The 17,147-nt window shown below is 37.9% G+C and overlaps 1 protein-coding gene and 1 pseudogene across 32 annotated transcripts in view; one reads left to right on the top strand and one right to left on the bottom strand.

Annotated features, from left to right (window-relative positions):
* Positions 1-17,147, bottom strand: part of ABI3BP (ABI family member 3 binding protein) — a 245,285-nt gene that overhangs the window by 142,637 nt on the left and 85,501 nt on the right. For all 32 annotated transcript variants that reach the window (XM_077118544.1, XM_077118546.1, XM_077118548.1 and 29 more), the window contains exon 3: positions 332-400. In XM_077118544.1, coding sequence (XP_076974659.1) covers positions 332-400 — 69 coding nt within the window. The remainder of the gene's footprint in view (positions 1-331; positions 401-17,147) is intronic.
* On the top strand, positions 2,225-4,311 carry LOC143648848 (activating transcription factor 7-interacting protein 2 pseudogene; annotated as a pseudogene).

The following is a 17,147-nucleotide window of genomic DNA, read 5'->3' as shown; positions in this document are numbered from 1 at the left end:
AATGAGCAGTTCCTATGGGCAGGCATTCATAAGTGCCACCTATGCCTTACCTTGTTTAATCCTCACCACATCCTATCATGTGGCAGAGACCCTAAGACCCTGCAGTTTGCAAGTGATGGAGCTGGGATAAAATCCCCAGCACTCCCTACCACCAGGTACAGTAATCTGGATCACCTGTTGATTGAGGGCTAGCTGTGTTTACTACGGTCTTCTAATCTACCTTCCTAAGGCATCCCCAAGGTATTTGGTCTCCATAATTAGTAAAGAAGAGGATAACTCATGGTTTAAGTTAACAAAAGGAAGAAAAAGAAATCAATGAAAATGACTATACCTGAGCACGATTTCTTTTTACTTGGAGGGGGTGCAGGTCGCACAACAATCAGATATTTAGGCTCTGCATCTGGAAACAACAACAACATGATCAGTAAAACCCCATGAGAATAAGCTTTTGCAACAGCACACCCAGCGTTCTCCAGGGCTAGTCCTGGTACATTACAACCACACCACCAGTGTGGGAGAGCTCCAAGGAATCCGGAAAGTTAGTACATCCTGAGACCACTCAATCCATTAAGCTCTCAAAATGAATATCAAATCCAGACTTTCAAAACCAAATGGGCAGGGGTGGGGAGAGGGCTGTAAAAGAATCACACTAGACACAGATTTTATACCACATTTTCATAGATCCTTTTATCTTCAAAGTGATTTTTAAAAATCATTTATTCGTTCTGATAGCCTACTCCTCATGAATAGAGAAGCAGCCTGATGCTTGAAAATCACAGAGGGAAAAACATACTTCCATAAGACTCAGGAATTTCACCTGTTAAAAATTTAAACCATATTCACTTTCACGGAAATGCTCACTGTCATGGAAGTACAAATGTGTATAATATCCCCCTAATTTTACCCTGTTTGAATAATTTGTCAGCCTGTTTTCCTATCCAACCAGTAGTTTTTTATGAATTTTTAAACAAAGTCAGAATTTAAGGATTGGTATAATTTTCACTTAAAATATATCAATGAAAAATAAATGGATTTTTAAATATATTTAGGTTTTAAACAATATGATGTTTAAATAATCAGTATGTGTGAACTCAACTAGGGTCTAATAATTTATCAAATAATCTTTTCAAACTGATTTTCAAAGGTGAATGCTTGGTTTAATTAGGGACTCCCAAGAAAGTAGGCCAAATCCTTGATTTTGAGGCTTGTCCTTATGAAACTTATTTCTATAGTGGAGAAGCTAAAACTACCTATAAATATGCCTAAGAGTTGCTTACAGGAAACCTCTTTCGTTGCTCAGATGTGGCCTCTCTCTATATAAGTCCAACCCTGCAAAGAAATCATTACCCTCCCGACTACAGAGGGCCTGATGTTCAGGTGTAAAAATCTCCCTGACAATATAGGACATGATTCCCAGGGATAAGCCTGAACCTGTACCATGGGGTTGATAATGCCTTCAGGACCAAAAGGGGGAAAAGGAATGTGAAAAAACAAAAACAACAACAACAACAAAAAAACCAAATAAGTTATCAGCGTCTAAGAAGAGTTCAAATAGAGTTGCGAGTACTCTGGAGGCTACTCTTATGTAAGCTTCAGCTAGATATTACTAATTGCCACAGCTTGCTAACCCCCAACCAGCACCACACCTATTACCCCTAAAAAAAAAAAAAAAAAAAACACCTAGGATACTAACTGAGACTCTAAAAATTTCATCTGCTAAGTTTACTTTCCTGAAACCCATTGCTTTCAGAGGGTTCCTAGGCTAATAAGCCCTGAAACCCAGAGAAGCCCACCTGTCTAAGAATATCAACTAGTTCCATCCCCCTATACCATATTATCACCTTTTTAACATGAAAAGGTTAGAAAGGGCATAGCCCAAAGATCCTTATAGAGTGGAAATAGGATCAAAGGAGAAGGAGAAGTTATAACAGAGAAGATAGGATTTAAGAAAGGAGTATGAATGCTGAATCACTACACTGACATTTCTTTTAGCCTCCATTGTTTTGGAGCAGCTAAAAAGACAAACCCTAAGTTGTGGAATGGTAACCTGTACCAAACCATGAAATCTGTTCTGTAGCTGCTTGTTGGAGTGTGTTTTGAAAATTATTGATTTTTCTTTTCTTTTTTTTGTATGTTTGTTATGTTTCACAATAAAAATGTTTTTTAAAAAAGATGACTACTTTGGTTTAAAAGTATATTAATAACCCAGGCACATGGTCTATGGATGGCAGAAGGTCTGGCGAGTGAGGTGGGCAGGAGGCAGCTGTGGCTGCGGTGGTCCTGGCAGCGGCTGAGCGGCACACAACCCTCTGGTAGCCAATAAATGACCTGCAGAATAATAACTATTAAACTGCAAAACAAATGGGGAAGAGCTTTCAAGATAAAGATAATTTATATCACAGGAAGGCTATGAAAATGCAAAAAATGAAGCATCAGGGTGGACTAATGACACTGAATTCAGCTTTTGTAAAATTTGCACAGGCCACACCCTAAGAGCGACCTCTGCCTCGACAGAAATGTATAAGCAGTGTTCTGTAGGAAATGATTTGCCTGTTTTAAGAACTGGTATATCTAGGCCTCATGAAACCTGTACCTGTTCCTGATCAAATGATATTCTGAATAAAAAGAATGCAGGAAAAGGAAGCTTCGAAATATAAAAGATGGCAAGTCTGGATATATAGAAGTTCCTGGAGATATTAAGAACCAAAAAAGAATGCTCACAAGTTGTAGGAAGCAAGTTAAGACCCTGAATAAGTCAAAGGATGTTGAAGCATTGAAAGCACCAACAATTGGGAATAATATGCTAACTAAAAAACAGAATTTAAGAACTGGTGTCATATAAAACAAATGTACACATTCTGAAAATGATGCTTCTTCACTAGACTCAGAATTCAAAACAAACTCCAATTCAGAGTCACATGATAAAAGGCAAAATGACTCCTATTTTGTGCCTGTTGAGAAAGCATCTAACTTGGGGAATTCAGTCAGTTCCAGCCACCATGAGGTTGACATTTTGAAACCTGAAGAACTGAGTACAACCTGTTGGTCTGGCATTATTTGAACTTGTGGAAGTCTAGGCTCAACTGGCATTCATCCTTCAATGCTGATAATATTTACAGTCAGTCAAAAGAAGAGGATGTTTTTAGAAAACAGAGAACCTTCAGCACAAGAAAACTTCACAGCAAATTAATGAAAATATTTGTGTAGCCCTGGAAAAGCAAAGAACGTCGCTGCAACAGTTCAAACATGTTATTCGACAGAAGATCTGTAATATAAATTACAAAGTATTTGAACACAAACAAAGGGATTGAATGAACTCACTGGAAAGACAGTGCAGGAATAAACATGAAGCAATAGCTGATGAATTCTTTGCAAGAACAGCGAAACATCTAAGATGTATTAAAACAGTAGTATTATCTCAAAGGAACTGTTTGGAACTAAACATGTTACCCAGTAATATGTAAGGCTATAAATTCACAGATTATGAATTTGAATGAGAGTCAAGAGTCAGTTAATAGTACAGATGAAAAAACCACTTTTATGAACTCGGAAACTTCTAAATCTCCAGAGAGAAAGCAAGTGAAAAGATTAATTTGTGACTGGATCGTGTTGAGTTGGTTTCTGAACGCAATAACGATGATATGTTGATTTCTGTGGCAAGCCCTAATCTGGAAATTATATTTGCATCAAATTCAACAGATATTGGAAAAATTACATGAAGAAATTCCAGTGATTTACCTGGTGCTGAACCAGAAGTTACGGTTATAGAGAAAAAGAAACTTGATTCTATGATTGATCTAACAAAAGAAGTCCTGTCCAACTACAACACAGAAAGTCCAGTATCCACCCCAGAGTCACCTATGGAAACTCAAACACCTATGAGTTGTTTGAACTCAAAAGAGACAACCCCAGTGGCACAAAATGCAGCCCAGATTCCTGAGTTCTTTAACACTGGCTACCTTTCCCAGAAATACCACAACTCCTACATGAACTAGTAGACAAAACCCGAGATACACTTATTCCCCAGAGCCTGAGCTCTAAGTGAAACAGGTGCTGAGACTCAAGGGCATCAACAAAATTAATCCCAAGTGTGCTCCTGTGGAAAGTTGCCACCTCTTCCTGTGCCATAAAAACCATAATAAGCAGCTGATTTGGAAGAAAACTGGAAAAATTAGAGCTTCACCTCTGCCTGTGGCTTGTACTCAGTTTTTATTTCACAGCAAATACTATTTTACTGTCCAATCAGAAGACATTTTGGGGCAATATGGACCATTTTGTGACATAAAATCTATCCCTGAGCTCCATCTGTAACATGGAAAAACTTTAAAAGGCAGGGCAAATATTTATTATATTTTATCTGTTAATTATCATGACTCTGGTAGGTGTATAAAAGTGAAGAAGAACAAAACCTCTGCTATGGTTTCTTAATATGAAAAGATGCTTAGGGTGGGCCACAGTGGCTGAGCAGGCAGAGTTCTCTCCTGCCATGCCGAGACTTGGGTTCGATTCCCATTGCCTGCCCATGCCAAAAAAAAAAAAAATGCTTAAAAAAATTAAAGCTCAGATTGTAAGCTTTAACTGGTATCTTTAAATTCTGAAATTCTTTGCTCTTTATATAACCTAGTAGTTACCTGGAGCTTTAAGTATCTGTTTGACACCTGAGATTCAGATTTAGTTCTCCAGTTCTGAAAGTCAGCATAAGTCAATAAAGCAGCTATTTAAAAAAAAAAAAAAAACTGAAAATGATCAAACTCCGATTAAAGATGTAAAGAAATTAATCTGATTAAAACTAAGGTACCTCAATATATAAGGTAAAGAGTAATATTGTCTGTATTTTAAAGCTTTAACTTATGTGTGAGATAAAAAAAGAAATGTTTATTTTGTCCAAAATTTATGCTATCTAATTTAATCTGTCTAGTCAGTTACATAACCCAATTCAGCTTAATTTGATATAAAACTTGGAATGAGGAAAAAATTCTCAATATTGCAAGTTAATGTTATGCAATGATGCATTTCAGAGTATTTGGGGCAGAAATTGAAAAAGTGTTTGCAAAGTCCCTTGAGGGACTGGGAAAAATAAAACTATTAAGCTTCCTCATCTGGGGAATTCCTGACATTTTCTCAAGCAAAAAGTGCTCCTAATTTAAGAAGCCAAGGCCTCAATTTTGAGGCTTGCCCTTATGAAACTTATTTCTGTTATAGTAAACTGAACCTACTTTTGATTATAGCCTAAGAGTTATTTTCAGAAAATCTCTACTGTTGCTCAAATGTGGTCTCTCTCTAAGCCAAACTCTTGCATTTCCCCTGACATGGGACATAATTTCCAGGGGTGTAAGCCTGACTCTGGCATCACAGGACATGAACTCCAAGGATTAGCCTGGCCCTGGAACAGTGGATTCGTTGACCAAAAGGTAGTAAAGAAATAGAGTTTCAATAGCTAAGAGATTTCAATTCAAGTCCAGAGGTCTTTCTGGAGGTTACTCTTATGCAAGTTTCAGCCAGATATCGTAAATTGCCACAACATGGCAAGCCCCAACCAAGTGTTCCTGGAAACCCTGAAAGATTTCCTACACTCTTTCAGAGACTTGAAACCTCCAGATTGTTCCAATGCCAGAGCAGCTCTGAAATCCAGAAATACAGGACTCTCCAAAAAACAACTGGTTTCATCCCTTTGCCCCTTAATAACAACACCCCTTTTCAGCCTTGAAGCAGTTAGAGAGTTGTCACCCAGATATCCCTCAAGATTGAAAGATAATTATCAAATGAAAGGGAAGAATTGCAACCAAGAAATCAGAATTTAAGGGATGATTTTGATTGCTGAATCATTATGCAGTCATTCCTTTTTGCTTTCTGATATATTGAAGTAGATAGAGAACAATACCTGAAGTCTCTAAATTGTAATCCAGCTGCCTTGATCTCTGATAATGATTGTATAGCCCTTATTTCTGAAGGTTTGTGACTAACCTTCATTTGTACCCAGTTACCCAGTTTTTCAACTTTAGATTTTTGTAATTACAAAAGACAGTCCCTAATGTTTATTAAAGAAGGGTCTTGGGTCAGCACAGAACTAACCCACCCCAAGTCCAAAGTTATCTTGATGACCAAGACTGGATCTAACCAAAGTGGGCCCACTGGACCTGTACAGTAGCTTAAATTGTAATTACAAGTAACCCATACCTCATTCTGCCATTTTCTTTCAGACATTATGTGACTACGCATGTAATCAATCTGCACATCCTCGATAGTCAGATCACCTCTAATTACATCATCTGAGGCCACTGTGCTCATTATCCTAAACCTCACCCATCTTTTCTCTAATAAAACTATCCAAATTACTGCAGTCCAGGGAGACAGATTTTGGGTTGCTGAGCCATCTGCTCTCCTATATGCATCTGGTAATAAACTCCTTTCTTTGGAAAAAAAAAAAAACCTATCCTAAGATTTTCTGAAAATTTTACCTAAAAGTAAAGTCTTCAATAATTATGTGTGTGTGTGTGTGTATATATATATATGTTTTGTCTTTTCATATTTGACTTTTTTATAATGCTACTCTGATACTATTTTCCATTTTAAAGGGCCATTTCAGATTGTGAACCCTTTCTATAGGGACAGTCTTCTTCCATGTATTATAAGTGATCGATCCAATAGTTTCATGAATTCTGATTCACATTAAGTACTTGCAATGGATGTGTTCTCAAATACACATCATCATGGACCCATGTCAATAAGCTGCATTTTCAACAGTATCTTTGGTGTCCATAGAACCACTACTGTATCAAAAATGCTAGGCTAGAAGCAGCCACCACCTCCTCTTTTGATAAAGAGACCAGATCATCCATGGAATGCATCATCACAAAGGTTTTAAGAAAATAAGTGCCTTCCTTTCTTTTTTTTGGCTGTGTCCATCATTAGGGGAAATAGTCTGGGGGTTTCCCTAGATCCATCTGTGTATTTATATGTAATAAACCTGTTAGACCCTGTATATTATGTACACAAAACATACAGTCTTTAAAAAGCATTTCCCAACCTACTATTTCAGTTGAGGAGAATGCCAAATAAACATTAGATTTAATGTTTAAATTTGCTAGTTACCAAATGCAACCATTTGCTTGTTTCCCTACTGTCATCAGTACTCAGGAAAGTATAACATAAGGACTCTAATGGCTGTGACTCATGCACAAGGAACCCTGAAGTGAAGCTGTGGCTACAACAAGTAGACCAAGGAATTCGAAACATGTGAACAAGTCAGAGATTTAAGAAGTACAAACTGGACCCAATGGAGACAAACTTCTAGTAAGTATAAGGTCCTAGACAATTTGCTCTAGGACATGGAGAAAACAGAAAAAATAATTCTTAACAACTCAGAGGCTGTGAAATTTAAAAAACATAACCAAGGAATGTAAATCAAGGAATGGCTTTCTTTGGCATTTTGTGAATGCCTTAACATCTTCAATAAGAAAATCGTTACACATTTTGTTAAAAGTTTATTAATAAGCCAAATATATTTTGGACATACAAAATAGCATTTATAAGCAGATCTATGGGGTTAATTGATTCATGGGCAGTATCTACTGGGCCCTAAAACTCATCCTCCACAAATTTCACTTGTGTGCTACAGTCAATCAAAGTTCACCGTGACTTGCTGAGGCAGACCTTTGCTTTGTTTCTACTGTGCCTTTAAACATCTCACATCCAAGAGTTTGGAGTTTGGCAGCCTTCACTGACCAAGGTTTTGTAGAACTAACCTCATTCTCAACCAGAGACAACCTGGCAATTCAACCGCTTTTAAATGACTCGTGCCTTTGTCTTTTTCTTTACACCCCACATAAGCCCATGTGGTATAACCTGTTATGGTTATTACACTGAATAAAATATCCCAGGCATCCTCTTGAATGCTTCTCAGAGCTTTGCCTGTTTATTGTTCTGTTGCTAGGTGACCGCAATAGAGATAAAAGAGCATTTATTTTGTGTCAGGGTCTCATGTGTTTAAGGCATTTTGCTTAGTGGGGCATATGTAAGGAATGATTAAAACCAAATCATGTAAGAAGACTCCCAAGTAGGAATACCCTTTGCTGATTTTATTTAGGATACAGAGCTATACAGGTACATATTGTCATGGGTTGAATTGTGTTCCCCAAAGAGTCATGTTCAAGTCCTAGCCCCAATTTTGTGACTGTGAACTCATTTCTAAATAAGATCTTTGACAATGTTATTGCTTAAGATAGGGCCAAACTGGACTGGTGTGGAAACTAATCAAATATGACTGGAGTCCTTATGAGAGAACATTTGGACAGCTGACACAGAGGGGGAGATGGCCTTGTGACAGAGGCATAAGCTGAGTTATAGATGCTGACAAGTCACCACCAGAATGCTATTGACTTCAGAGAAAGCATGACTGTACCGACACCTTGATTTTGGATTTCTGGCCTCCAGAACTGTGATAGAACAAATTCCTGCTGTTTTAAGCCACCCAGTTTGTGATACTTTGTTATGGCAGCCACATCACTAATACCAGCATGAGAAACTACCCTTTATTGAGTGTTCCTATGTGCAGGCTACTGTGCTAAGCTCTACAGTCATAACTTATTCCTTGCTGCAACCCTCCCCAGGACATACTATTATTACCCCCAATTTACTGAAGAAATCAATGAGGCAGGGCTCATTTCATAGGTGGGCAATTTGTACAGTTGCACAGCCCATTTGCTCAGAAAGGTCCCGTTTGACTTGATGCCCTGCTATCACCATCTTAAAGCATTTAATTTTATCTTTGAACTTGTGTTTTACAAGGGAAGTTTGTGGGACAGGAGAGCATGCTGAGGAGACAAGTCACAGTACATGTATCTGCAGTTCTTTGCAGCCTCACGTGCATATAGTATTTGCTGAGGATCGAGTCAGGTACTCCACAAAAAATATGTCTCTGTGGGTATGAACCCATTTGCAAATAGGACCTTAAGAGGATGTTATTAGTTAAGGTGTGGAAAAATAATTGAATAGGGGTTGGTCTTAACCTATATCATTGGAGGCTTTATAAAAAGAAATAAGAAATCAGAGAAAGCCACAGGAAAAGACCAAGGGCATTACCATGTGACACGGGACTGCCATGGCAAGAACGCTACCAACTTGAGAAAAAGTGTCACCTGGCTACTGTCTTGAGTTTGGACTTCTAGTTTTCAAAACCATGAGACAAATACTTTTTGTTTAGCCAACCCATTGTGGGCTATTGTCATAGTAGATCTGGCAAACTAAGGCAGTTTAAAAGATGCCCTATGATCCCAGAATTTTTACAGGGCTCAGTAAGACTCAAAGTGAGTGAAATGAAATATATATACATGTATAAACTACAAAATGCAAATTGTACAATTCTGCATACAACTTACATGTTGTTATGTTTATATTTAAAACAGGCATTATACAACATATGGTAAAGTTTATGCTGTTAAAACTTTAATTTTCTTTATTTAGAATGATACTGGCTAGCAAATAAAAAACAATGCCAAGTTGAGAAAGATCATTCAAGAAAGAAGAAAGAGCTTTCAATTGTAGAACCGCTAATGACATTAGTTTTCCTGTTTTTGAACAAGGTACCCCACATTTTCAATTTGCACTGACCCCAAATTATGTAGTAGACCCTGGACCAAAGTTTATGGGAGTTAAACAGTTTGTCCTAAATGTCGAAGTGAGCGCATGACCACTTTTACCCTTTTTCCACCTTAATCTAGTTCTCAAAATGTCCTTTTAATAAATCTCTGGAATTCACTTCTAGGAAACAAGGTTAAATCCTTAAATTGTTTTAAATTAGTCTTACTGTGGCAGAGAATCTCTTACAGCCAAACTTTTATTTCCTTACTTTACACAGATTAATTCAACTATGCCTCAGTGGTTTGGAATAATGACCTGAAACACTAGAAAAATAAGACACAGAAGCCAAAGATATTGCCATGAACTAAGACATATGTTTATTTAAACAATTTTAAAACAATTTTTTGTTATGATCACAGACATTCTGCCTAAAGCCTAGATTATTGTAGGCCATTACGAATTGGGACAGACGTCAGTACCCGGTGTATATGTTGGCTCTTACAGCTCATTAAAAACCTCCAACACACAGATATTTCAGCAGTCTTTGCACTCCACTGGAAATAGAAGTGGAAAAATAAAACAACTAAAAACACGCTTTCTATTTGTTCTATACTACAAAATTCTTTGTGGATTTGTAACAGCCTGGACATATATACATTATATGTTATATATAACCTGATTAAAAATTGTGGCAATACATGCCCAAATATTTTATTCCTTCATTTAGGAAAAACTCTAGTCCCAGAATGGGCAAAACCACATAAGCTGTGCTGCTTCGGAATGCTGAGTAAGGCTCATTTCCACCAAGCAGGCCTCCACAAAATAAGCATAAAATAAGCCAGGAGAATCCTAATGAAAATCAGAGAGGGGCTTGAAAAAACACAAAATAATATATTTACCCCTGCCATCTCTCGAACAATTTGATATCTTGATAAACTAGATTTCTGGAATAAGAGCATGGACACTAGAAATTAGAATCAAATCCTGCTCAGTATCAGACAAAGTACTTTCCCTCCATGCACTTCAGTTTCCTCATCTGCAAAATGGGAATAGTCACAGCACCTACCTTCAAAACATTGCTAATGATGAACTTTCAGCAATGCTTAACATAAATAGTGTTAGCATTATGTAATAAAAGGTAGAAAAATGTCTGTATCTCTTTCTTAAAAAAACAGAAATCAAATTCCAAAATGTAAAAATCACACAAATTTACAGATCAAACTCATTTATAAAATATCAATGCAAAAATTCCTAAAAATATATTCATAAGCAAAACCTGACAGCACGAAAACCAAAAATTTATTATGACCAAGTGTAGACCAAGGAACACAGTATAAGGAGAAAAAGAATATTTCCACAGGTATTGAAAAAAAACATTTGATAAAATTCAATATACCCCCAACTTCCGACTAATAAAGGAGGAGTCAATGGAATACTTCTTGACTATTAGAAAACATATATTAAAAGATCTGAGCCAAACATAACAGCCACCTTTATTAAATGTACAGGGCCTTATATATGCATTTCTATTGAATAACTCTCTGTGGCTTTATGAGAATACTCAACTCCTGTTTTTCTTTCCCCTTGATTTTGTGTATGTGTGTATATACATATATATTCTTTTGAATATTACTCCATGATTCTATCTTATAACCCAACTCAGATTTTTTGAGTGGCTGAGACATTGATTGGGTAAATACCAGTGAAACAACCAACTATACTATATGTCTTTTGCTCCAATAATGTAGGAGTAAAAAGATGACGATCGGCAGCATTAATGGAATAATTCCATGGGAGACCAGCCTTACCAAAACTGTAAATTAGGACAAACTTGCTCACATAGGCAAGTTTCCATGCCTGATTCCCTCTCTGAGGTGCTCCTCATCTTACAGAATATAGTCGTCTTCTTCAATCTTACTTTAATTTCTTCTCAGAGAGGATCATGAAAGCCACCATTTACAATTTAGTGCGAGTAAATGCATGTTAATACAACACCTCTACTTGTTCTACTTTAAGAAAAACCTGAGTCTTCTAACTAAATGTATGTTGGGCATCAAACTTCAAGTGGGAATGGGGAGAATCTTTTAACCTAGCGCCTTTCCTAATTCCTTTCCTGAAATCATAAGGAATAGAGAATCACCTTCTTCGTGAATTAAAATCATCCTGGCTTGCAAATACCCTGGTTGAGACTATATTAGTGTGTGCTTAATTTTTTACTCTGGCAGGAGAGGGACCAAACACCGCTTCGCTCACATTATTGTGCTATAAAGATCTGGGGGCCTTTAGACTCAGCCAGGGAAGATGAGCTTCATATCAGATAGTCTTCAAGGCCTAGAAAGAAGGTTCAAGATGAAAATGAACTCCCAGGTGGTTTTGAGCCTCTTAAAGACAGTCCATAAGCACTTCTGCCAGTAATTAGGTTTATTTTTGATATGATGAAGAAGGGGAAGAATGCGAAAAAGGAAAAAAGAGAAGGAGGAAGAAAAAGGAGTAGGGGGGAATAAAAAGGAGAAAGAGGAAGGTCATAGTCAGATAATCCCTATTACGATTTAGAGGCTTAAAATGAACAGTGCAGTTTTATCCCCAAGACAGGGAGAGATGGCTCATACTGGGGCTGCAGGGGAAGAAGCTGAAATTGCCTTTGCCTTTGTACTCCTGGGGTGACCGGAGTCTTAGAAATAGATGCTTCTGGGGTACAGAGGTCAGCACCACCCTGCTGCCACCCTAGGAATCAAGCAAGGAGAACACTGGACACTGAGCCAGTAGGTTGTTCATTGAGGCCTCTTCCTCTGAGCAGCTGTAACCAGCTTGTGCTGGGATTTTGGCCAGCAGGCACCTGATGAGAGGTGGAAGACCAGCACACCGCGGCGCTGAGTGCAGCACAGGTGGCAGCGAGTGGATTTGACCCCGGGGTCCTTCCACTGTGGGTGGGCCTACATTTGGGCTACATAACCTTCTCAGGATTTCGAAAAGCTAGGAGAGAAATGGAATCCTAATAAAGAGATAACTTGATTTCCTGCTAAACCAGTAGGTGGAACTTGGCTGGTTTTAACTTCCTTTGGAGAGATTAGAGCAGTACAGTCACATTTGAACCTGAAATGGTAATTTGGCCATATTGAATGTACAGCCGTTTTATAAAAATGGCATACTAAAATTCAGAATTTATATATCAATTAATATATCATTAGTTCTAAGACGTACGCCATCCCCACCCCAACTTTTAACCTCATTCAAACAGGGATTTAAAAAAAATTTTTTTTTTTTTTTTTTTACAATCAATGGTATCTTACATGTGCTATTGTCCAGGTGACAGTTCTGACCTTGCTGCCATTATCTGAAATTTTCCTGTAAAGTCAAGAAAGTGACAGCTTCAAAACTGGCAGTGGGGTCAGCAGTTTGGATGAAAACTCAGTGCAGCCCTGTTTCTAAAAGGCTGCATCACCAGTGCTCTTGATGGTCCAGACCATGATGCTGTGTGGAAAGACACAGCTCTCGACAACTCTGAGTTGCAAGGTGAAGCAGAAGCAGATGCTCAAAGGGAAGACATCTAGCAGTTCTTTAACCTTTCTCCTGCTTATATTTTTCTTTTAACATGTTTTTAAATAAGACATTTTCATTTTACAAATCCACAGCCTGAGTGTAAACAGGAGAAAAACATCAAAGATGAATGAATTGAAACTGTCAAGGGCATTTAAAACAAGAAAAGTCTGAGAAACTGACCCAGCTAAGAGTTGCCTTAGAAGACACGATCATGAAATGTAATGTGGTACTCTGGGTGGGTCCTGGGATAGGCGAAGGACAGTAGGTTAAAAATGAAGGAAATCTGAATAAAGTGTGGACTTCAGTTAATAATAATTTATGAATATTGGTTCATTACTGTAACAAGCATACCATAGTAATGTAGTATCTTAACAGGGCATGGAGTGTATAGGAACTCTCTGTACTACCTTTATAACTTCTGTAAATCTAAAACTATTCTAAAATAAAAATATATATATTTAAACAAATTAAAACTCACTTTTCACAAAAAGTAATCAATAATGTAAAATTTATGTATCAATAAGTCAAAGGCAGCTTTTTCAAAGGGCATGAAATAAAAGTTCAGAGGGATAATGTTGCATTATTCTTTTTTGCTTTATAATTATTTGATGTACAATTAAAGGGACTTTAGAATCTGATGAAAAAAGTTAACCATTTATAATACAGTATATCATGAGGCCACTAATAAAATTCAGGATAAAACAACCCACAAAACTCAAAATCCACACCCGTGGAAAGCTTCACAATTTGTATTTGCATCTGCAAGTATCCACATGTCATACTTCGCTGTCATCTGTCTTAGGTGGGTACAATCCAAATTTAAACATTCTCTTTAAACTCTGAACATTAGGCAGACAGTTACTGTGCCTCGTTCCAATTCGTACTAATGCCAAGTATGTGTGTTGGAAAAACTCTCATGAAATAAACCTCTTTGGGCTATAAACTCAGGCAGTTAGTTCTACATACCTGCTAGTCGTAGAACTTTTTTTTTTTTTTTTTTGAAAAAAGAAAGGAAAAAAAAATGACCTCATAAATGTGACCATGGCTGCAGCAGGGAAGCAAATGGAGCTTTGTGGTTCTGTCTCAGCTGCTCTTGTCCAGGAGTGGCTCAGGGAAGAAGGAAGCCTCATTGAGAAGAGTTCGTCTAGGCACAGGTGGGCAGTGTGGATGTAAAAACAAACAAACAGACAAAAACAGTAAAATGCTACTTGTCTGCTTATTTCTTTCAGTCTGAAAGGCCTCTCATCAGTTCTCAGATTTCTGTAGGGTGAAAGACCATGCTCCTACCCGACCCTACCCATTCTCATATTCCAGTGCCAGAGAACTCAGTAATAATAGCACACTGACATCATGCCAGCAAACTGCTTACAAGTGAGCGATATGAACTCTTTGTATTTGAACGGCAATCCATATTCATCCTGAAACCCAATTCTTTGGAAAATGATAGGACAAATATTGTTGTAGCCACAGAAACATCACTACACTGGAGAGTATCAACAAACTAATCCATCACAAAATGCGCGGATAACAATGACACTACATTAGTCAATCCTCATTATTCACAGATTTCACATTTAAAAAAATCCATCTATGTGCCAAACTTTATAAGTAACTAAAAATCAATAACTGGTAATTTTGCAGTCATTTGTGGACATGCAAAAAGTGGCAAAAAAAACGTCGGGCAAAGCACTCATTAACAGAAGAGGTTGAAGAAGGCGACACTCTGCCCTCTTATTTCAGCTCTCATATTGTATCAAGTATCCTTTTAGGGGTAGTTTTAGTGCCACATTTTTGCATTATAGGTTGGCGATTTTGCTGCTTAAAACCACCAGGCCTAGTGCTGAAGTGCTGTTGTGATAGGGGCAGTCCTAGCACAGCCTGCTGCTTTTATGGGATCCACAAATACATTCTGTACTCAAAACCAGGCGTGTCAACCTGGCAAGGGGGAAGACAAACCCCTAGTCAACAAGGGGACTGCTGGTACATTCCTTCCTGTTACCTGGAGCATATGTAAACATTCGTTGGAGACAGCCTGCCTCTGGTGGCATGTTTTATAACATCCAGCTCACATTCTCTTGGTGTATCTGTTCCTGGTGTGGAGGGACTAGGGCTCCTCCACTGTGGCATGAACATGAGGCGGGGGTGGGGGGGGGGGGTGCACTGTGCAGAGCTTGACCCTGCGTCCCCCACTGAGCCCTGCCAATGCTCACTAGGGAAGCTGACCTTGCTCTGTCTCTTCTCTATGCAAGTAGAGCATCTTTCCACCAGGGCCTGCATGAATTATGGCTTTGCTGGTGACCCCACACCTGTACAAGAGTGGGCTGATGTCTCTTTAGATATTTCTCCTGACAGCCGTCTTGGGTTCCAAAGTGCAAGAAAACTGATGTGTCTTAGGAGAAAATACATGTGTTAGAAAAGCTTCTTTAAGGTTTGAGTTATAATGCTATTGACCACATTCAATGTAAACATGTTCAACCTTAATGAGCCAGCAATATTCTTTAATTAAGGTGTCTTTGGGCAGAAAGACCAATAAAATAAGGTCATGTATCAGTTGATTGATGAAAATGTTGCAACCAGAAGCATGTAGGAACCTAACCCTGTATTTCCCCTAAGAACTATGGTTCAGTATTCACCAATTCAGCATTCACAGCAACATTATAGAACACAACTACTGGAAATAATGAGCCAACTATAATTTCATATTAAAACTCTAGAACAGCAATCGATGGTTTTGAACAATTCAGGGTCATGATTGATGAGCTTTCAAGAAGAATAATGTCCCTTCTAGAAGGACACAAATGAATATTTTTCTAGAAATTTAGGATTTTATGTTGCCTGCATGATCATGTGCTAAAGAATGATTTTGCAAAGTTTCATCATAGCCAGAAATCTAAGTGGAACAGAGTATTTTAATTAAATTATGTCAGTACTGAACTAAGTTCATGTTTACTATGTTTATGAACATACAATTTTAGCAGTGTTCAATATATCACTCAGTAGATTCCTAACATGTTGGCCTTAGTTATACGTGAAAATGAATGAGTATAGAATTATGAATCATTACAAATGAATATAAGGTCTCCACCTTTTAGCATATGTCTAAGCCCCATACAGGGAACACTGGGTGGCTAAGGTACACTCTATTTATGTACCTTTAAGTCTGGTAACATAGTAACTGCTCCTGAAAGAATCAGTCTGTTCTTGTGTCATTTTATTGCATGGGGTTAAAATAAATAGACAAAGCACAGGGCTTTGCACAAAGAATGGGAGAAATAATTAGGGGGTTGGGAAATAGCAGTTAACCGAAGCAAATCGTTTTTCGAAAATCTAGTAAACTTTAAACAGAGATACTTTTGATAAGCCTATTTGTAGATACCTGTTTATTTTTCCTTAAAGAAAGCTTTTTTGTGTCTAAGAATCACCCTAATTTTTATTTGACAGGGAAAAATATATTTAAAGGAAATTAATACTATGCCATCTGGTACTTAATTCCATTAAACATGCAATCATTTGAACACTGAACCAAAACTCACTTTGACAGAACCCTCTGCTATGTACCACGGAAGAGGGATTTGGGATTGTTCGATGGCAGACCTGCTTCCAAGAAATTCACAGCCTATGCTGGAGAGAGAACATGCATAAACATGGAGGTAACAAATGACAGGCTGATTCGACAGTACAAAGGGATATGGTACAGGCATAGTTTGCAAGAGGAGTTCACACTGTTTAGAGCTGAGGACAGCAGAGAGAAGCAGCCCCTCATCTTCGGGTTGTAAAGGGAGTAAGTAGAGCCTCTAAATAGGAAATGGGAACTCAGCTTTGATTGGAAAAGACAATGTAGGGAAGCACTGATAGAAGAGGAAATAGGAGGGAGGAAGGCACACTTTTCCTAAACCCAGTAATGAATACCCAAAATTAAATAGTCTGCTTTTTCCTTTACTGTTCAACCTTACAAAGTAATGTGGAATGAAGATCCCCTTTTTCTAAACAAAGGGCCATTTCAAAGACACATTCCACTGAGCAAGATG

Source organism: Tamandua tetradactyla, chromosome 10 (assembly GCF_023851605.1).
Source record: "Tamandua tetradactyla isolate mTamTet1 chromosome 10, mTamTet1.pri, whole genome shotgun sequence".
Classification (NCBI taxonomy): domain Eukaryota; kingdom Metazoa; phylum Chordata; class Mammalia; order Pilosa; family Myrmecophagidae; genus Tamandua; species Tamandua tetradactyla.
Note: the sequence above shows the minus strand (reverse complement) of the source record. Positions and strands in the feature narration are given on the sequence as shown.